General features: G+C 40.1%; 1 protein-coding gene across 1 annotated transcript in view; it reads right to left on the reverse strand.

The window, feature by feature from the left end:
* SNX1 (sorting nexin 1) overlaps nt 1–5,457 on the reverse strand; it is a 31,504-nt gene extending 26,047 nt beyond the window's left edge. Inside the window, exon 1 of the mRNA XM_019750738.2 lies at nt 5,185–5,457. Coding sequence (XP_019606297.2) covers nt 5,185–5,343 — 159 coding nt within the window. The 5' untranslated portion in view covers nt 5,344–5,457. The remainder of the gene's footprint in view (nt 1–5,184) is intronic.
* Between the last annotated feature and the right edge of the window lie 543 nt (nt 5,458–6,000).

Below are 6,000 nucleotides of genomic sequence, written 5' to 3' on the forward strand. Positions count from 1 at the left end.
AATAGAGAAGGGACAGTGACAAGAAACTTACTGAGTATGCAGAACACCTTTGGGAACAGCCATCATGTATTTTGTAGAACAGAGAATTAAGATATGAACCAACTAAATTATTAATCTCCTTAGAGCTTTTAATAAAATTACCAAATTTCTGTCCAGATCTAAAGAAGTTATCCTACAATCACTCAAAAGGAAATGAACTAGTCTTTAAAAAGAGCTCAAATGGGATTGCAAAATGGTGCGACTGCTATGGAAAATAGTATGGAGGTTCTTCAAAAAAATTAAAACTAGAACTACCATATGATCCAGCAATCCCACTTCTGGGTATACATTCAAAAGAATTGGAAGGCAAGGTCTCAGAGGTGATATCTCAACAGTCATGTTCATAGCAGCACTATTTACAAGAGCGCAGAGGTAGAGGCAACCCAAATGTCCATTGAGCGATAAATCAATACACATAATGTGTTATATAGTATATACAAATGATAGAATATTGTTCAGCCTTAAAAAGGAAGGAAATTCTGACACATGCTACATACAACTTGGATGAACCTTGAGGACATTATGCTAAGTGAAAGAAGCCAGTCACAAAAAGACAAATACTTCATGATTCCATTTACACAAGGTTATCTAACCTAGTCAAATTCATAGAAACAGAAGGCAGAATGGTGGTTACCAGCAGCTGGAGAGAGGGGAAAAGGGGACTTGTTTAATGGGTATAGTTTCAGAAATGCAAGATGAAAAATTCTGGAGATGTGTTTCACAAAAATGTGAATATACTTAACACTACTGAACTGTACAATTAAAAATGGTTACAATAGCAATTTTTTAAAAAAGATTTTATTGGGGAAGGGGAACAGGACTTTATTGGGGAACGGTGTGTACTTCCAGGACTTTTTCCAAGTCAAGTTGTTGTTCTTTCCATCTTGGTTGCAGAGGGCGCAGCTCAGCTCCAGGTCCAGTTGCCGTTGTTAGTTGCAGGGGGCGCAGCCCACCATCCCTTGCGGGACTCGAGGAGTCGAACCGGCAACCTTGTGGTTGAGAGCCCACTGGCCCATGTGGGACTCGAACCAGCAGCCTTCGGCGTTAGGAGCACGGAGCTCCAACTGCCTGAGCCACTGGGCCAGCCCTCGATAGCAAATTTTATTATGTGATTTTTCCACCACAATTTTTTTTAAAAAGCTCATTTGTTCCCCCTCAGGATACATGTTATATTGATCACAGATGAGGGCTGGATTCTAAAAACACCATGCCCTTTCCTGGCTAAATGTTAACACATAACTTCCATTTATGTAATTCTCTGTAGTCTATAAAACACTGTCAATCAGAAGCCAATTGCTATCCAAGACTTTTGAATATCAATACAAGTTATAGTGTTCTTTAGTCTTAAACACCAGTGGGAACATGTAAATAATTCTTGATTAATCATTCTTCTAAATATTCAATAGATGACTTTTCAAATCCCCTATTATTTCTTTACTTTCTTTCTTTTTTCTGGCCATTTCTTTAATTAGGGTTTCAATTCAAGAACAAGACCTGTGGGAAAAAAATTCTAACTGGTCTGATAATATCATCAAAAGAAGTCACCAGATTTGGCCAAAATCTGAACTGAAGACATCACTTATCTGTTTTCCTCTTTCCTCTCAGCAATGAAAGGCCTCCACAGTTCTCCCCTTTTATTTACATAGCAAATCTAACTGTGATCCTGGCATACTGCTAACAAGAGACGGGTATATAAGGATTCCTGGGGGGTGGCCGGTTAGCTCAGTTGGTTAGAGCGCAGTGCTCTTAACAATAAGATTGCTGATTCGATCCCCGATCCCTGCATGGGCCACTGTGAGCTGTGCCCCCCACAACTAGACTGAAACAACTACTTGACTTGGAGCTGATGGGTCCTGGAAAAACACACTTTAAAAAAAAAAAAAAAGAACTCCTGGGAAGGCAAATAAAGAACTTGCTTTAATTTTCATTCAGGTTTAGAAGTAAGCAAATAAGACCGGTGAGATCAAATGAGGTATAAAAGTATGTATGTCATTTTGTAGTCTTTTTAATGCAGTAATTTTAAGAATTAGGAGAGCCGAAAGAGCGGCTCTAATTTAGTCTCTAGTTTTATTTTTTTGTTGTTCTTTTTTTCTTTTGTTTTTATATAATTTTTATTTTTATTTTATTATTTTTATTTCTTTTTATTTAGTCTCGTTTTATTAAGGAAAAAAAAATCAATGCTATCCCAGAACTGAGAAAGTTTTAACTAAAAAGATATATATCTGGATTTAGGTCTACATCAAAGATTCAGATAATATATTTAGAATTTTAGACCTTTTTCTTTATAGGCTCACAAAGAGGCAGAAAGATAAGGTCTAAAGAATTTTTAAGAATCAGACCTTCCACAAGCTGGTTTTCAGTCTTAAAGCAATGACTTCAGGTTTATTTTAATAATTGTGTAACTCCAGTCTCTCCTTGTAGATTCTGAGATGCATTATTATCAAGGGCTGCCGTTTCAACTGTAAATCAAATGACTTTTATTACTGTATTAACAAAGTCTCTTGGGCTGTAAAAGAGAGCAGATGGGTGACTAACAGCAGCAGCTGTTACCTCAATGTCCAGGAAATTACATGCATACCATAAATGAGTTTTAAATTTTACATGCCTCAGCTCCCCAATTCTTTAGTGCTCCTCTACCTCCAACATGCAACAAAAAACCATATGAAGATAAACTTAAAACAGTAAAATGCTACTGAAATCCTGTCTACTTTGATGACTTCTAACTAATCAAATCAATTTCCCAGTTTGATTTTGATAAATTGTATTAACCATTTTTTTAAAAGTTTATTGGGGTGACAATTGATAGTAACATAAATTTCAGGCAGACAATTCTATATTATATCCTCTATAAATTACGTTGTGTGTTCACCGCCTAGAGTCAGTTCTCCTTCCATCACTATATTTGATCCCCTTTACCCTCATCTACCACCCCTTCTCCCCCCTTACCCTCTCTGGTAACCACTAACCTATTGTCTGTGTCTACAAGTTTTTGTTTCTTATTTGCTTGTCTTGTTCTTCTGTTGTTTTGGTTGTATTAACCATTTTTAGGGTTAATTTAAAATTTGTAATCCATTATTTGATTTTGTGGGGTTTTTGATCCTTTTAAATAATTTCAGTTTACAGAACACTCAACTGTTCTAAGTGTTTTATAGGTATGTATTCTAATTCAATCCTTATAAAAACGGTGGAGGTAAATACTATTATTATTATTCACATTTTAGAGGTGAGGAAACTGTACAAAGTAATTAAGCACCTTGCCCAAGCGTAAGCTAGCAAATAACGAAGCCTGGATTTAAATCAGACTTCAAAGCCCATGCTCTTAATTACTTTATTCTTCATGCTGTTCATTAGGATACAGAAGCAATGCAATCCCCTACCTTCTCACATTGGCTCACAATTAAAGCATGTAGTGGAATATAATTTGTATTTAATGGCTATTTAACAAGAAATTCACAGCTTAACTAGTGAGGGATCTTGGGGTCTTGGATTCCTGAAGATTAACAGCAAGGTAGGCAGCTCAAAAAATGGCTTACAGGTGGCATTTCAGTTTCCTCAGCAATTCATTTTTTAAAAATCAAAATCTAAAAAATAATTACGCTTTCTATGGTAGAACAAAGTCATTGTAACCTCCTCCTCCTCCCTTTAGCTGGACATTAGGCAAATTATTTTTACAATCTTACAAGAGAGAAGTACTGATGCATCTGTACGGTAATCTGGTGCAATCAATCAAATCATAGCCTCTTGAACTGTTTTACTAGTTAACTCTAGAAAATAACTCCTCACCCTTCCAGGATCCTTTTTTGAAAATAAATCATCATTTGCGCATATGACCAATCATTTTCATTACCAGAGATTCTATTTTCAGATATTCAGTCTGAATATCTACCATCCCAGCAGTTATCAACAGTAGCTGTTTTCCATGAATATGGGAGAATTACCAAAGGAATAGACTCAAGATTTGTTCTAATGGAATACAGAGACTAAATTAGCAGCGAGTTATTTCTCAGAGTAACAGAGACTTCACTAGACAGTTTGAGCTGTTATACTATCATCAGCAAGTGCTTTGTGAGTTGGGATTATGGACTCAATTTCAGAATACAGCACAAGGGAAATTCTAATGATTGCCATAGAAGATATTTCCAAGAATCTTAACCTTTTCCTGACATAAGTGAGACAAACGTCCAACTTTTTCAGACACATACTGCATAAAGAATTTAAAGCTGTCTTATTTAATCATATGTGGCTACTATGAAGAGAAGCATTATCCAAGACAGATATATACATAAATTCACAGACCTACCCTAGCACTGAAGAAGTTTTCAACCTGGAACCAACTGTACCAATGGTGTTTGTCAATATTCTTACAAAACAACCTCAAACATCTCCACTGGTTCCAGAACTGATTACTGATTTCCACATTCCACTTACAAAATTTAGTTTTTCCCAATACCAAACTCATTAGAAACCTGGAAATTACTATGGGAAACACCATTTCCTTCTCACATTTACAGATTTGCTCCAACTAAGATACTTAAGCACTTTAACATATCCCTTTAAAAGCGACAACAAAGCTTTTGGTTTCTGTAGTGCTTTATCTGGCAGGGCGTTTTTTCAGCCGATCTCTGGCAGGATTTTCCTAGAGATCAGAGTCAATCTAACTCTTATAAACTATGGTAAGATCCAGAAAGGGCCTTTGGTAATTACCAGTTAGTGTTGAGCTAACGAAAGCATTTGTGGATGGGTCACTACACTGGGCCACTTCATATAAAACATTATTCATCCTAGCAGCAGTAAGGCAAGATAATCTACACCCCATCCCTTCAACTTGACCTATTAAATCAGCCCTGTGGGAAACGACCAGCAAAACAGACCCATGAGTCTGTGGGGTCACCACACGGCAGGGCCGAATGCCGGCCTCGGGGGCTCTTCGCAGTCAGAGATCCAGGCGGAGAAGCCACCACACCCCTCCTTACTGTCCTCCCAGGGGCCAGGAAACCAGGCCCTACGTCTCGGCGTTCATCCAGCGCCCCCAAGCCACGACTACTGTCACCAATGCAAGGTCTCGCCGGGCCCACTCCGCTCAGCCTTTCTTCCCTTTTGGGGCGATCGCCCGCCCTCTGGCCGCCCCAAAGGGTGCGAACTCACGGCCGCCGCGGTGCCGGTGAAAATGTCCTCCCCCTCGGTGTCGCTGTCCCCAGCCTCGGGTTCTGACCCTCCGGCCGCCCCCTCGGAGTCCGGCTCCAGGCCGGGGAAAGGCGGAGGGAATCTTTCTGAAGCGCTACAGCCACCACCACCCGACGCCATCTTCCTCCACCCGCGGCGGAAGCCGCAACAACAACTTTATAAAGAGATAGCGCCACGAGCAAATAGTTACAGCCGGCCGAGGAATGGGATGGCTGCGACCGACCCCGCGGAACGCACCGCGCCGGGCAGCAGGGGCGGGGCCTAGGCGCTGGGTGCGGGGCGGGGCCAGCTCGCGGCTTCTGCCCAGCAAATCCGAGCCCTGGACCGCGACGCTATCTTAACCAAGGGGGCAAAGGGGCAAAGGAGGAGGAGCCGGGAAGGCTCAGGTTGGTAAGGCTCTTTGTGCTCTGGATAGTTTTATCAAACAGGGTTCTTAAAGAGATGTCATTTGAGTAAAGGAGTGTGGAAACCTCTACATGCCAAAACCTACCCATGCCAAGCACAGTGCCCTCATAGAAATTCAATAAATATTTTTGATTGAGGTCTCTCAACAAATTGCAGTAACGTTTCGCCATTTATTCTTTGGACAACATTTAGTTATTTCATTAAAAAATATATATTGAGCATCGCATGTGTGCCTGGCACCCCGCTACGCATCTGAGATATAAAAATAAAGGAACTCCTGGCTCATTAGGTGCTTGAGGTACAGTCATGTAGAGCAACAACTCAACACGTTCAGTGCTATAATGTGCTGTGTGAGCCCAGTTAAAAGAAATC

Source organism: Rhinolophus sinicus, linkage group LG03 (assembly GCF_036562045.2).
Source record: "Rhinolophus sinicus isolate RSC01 linkage group LG03, ASM3656204v1, whole genome shotgun sequence".
Lineage (NCBI taxonomy): Eukaryota > Metazoa > Chordata > Mammalia > Chiroptera > Rhinolophidae > Rhinolophus > Rhinolophus sinicus.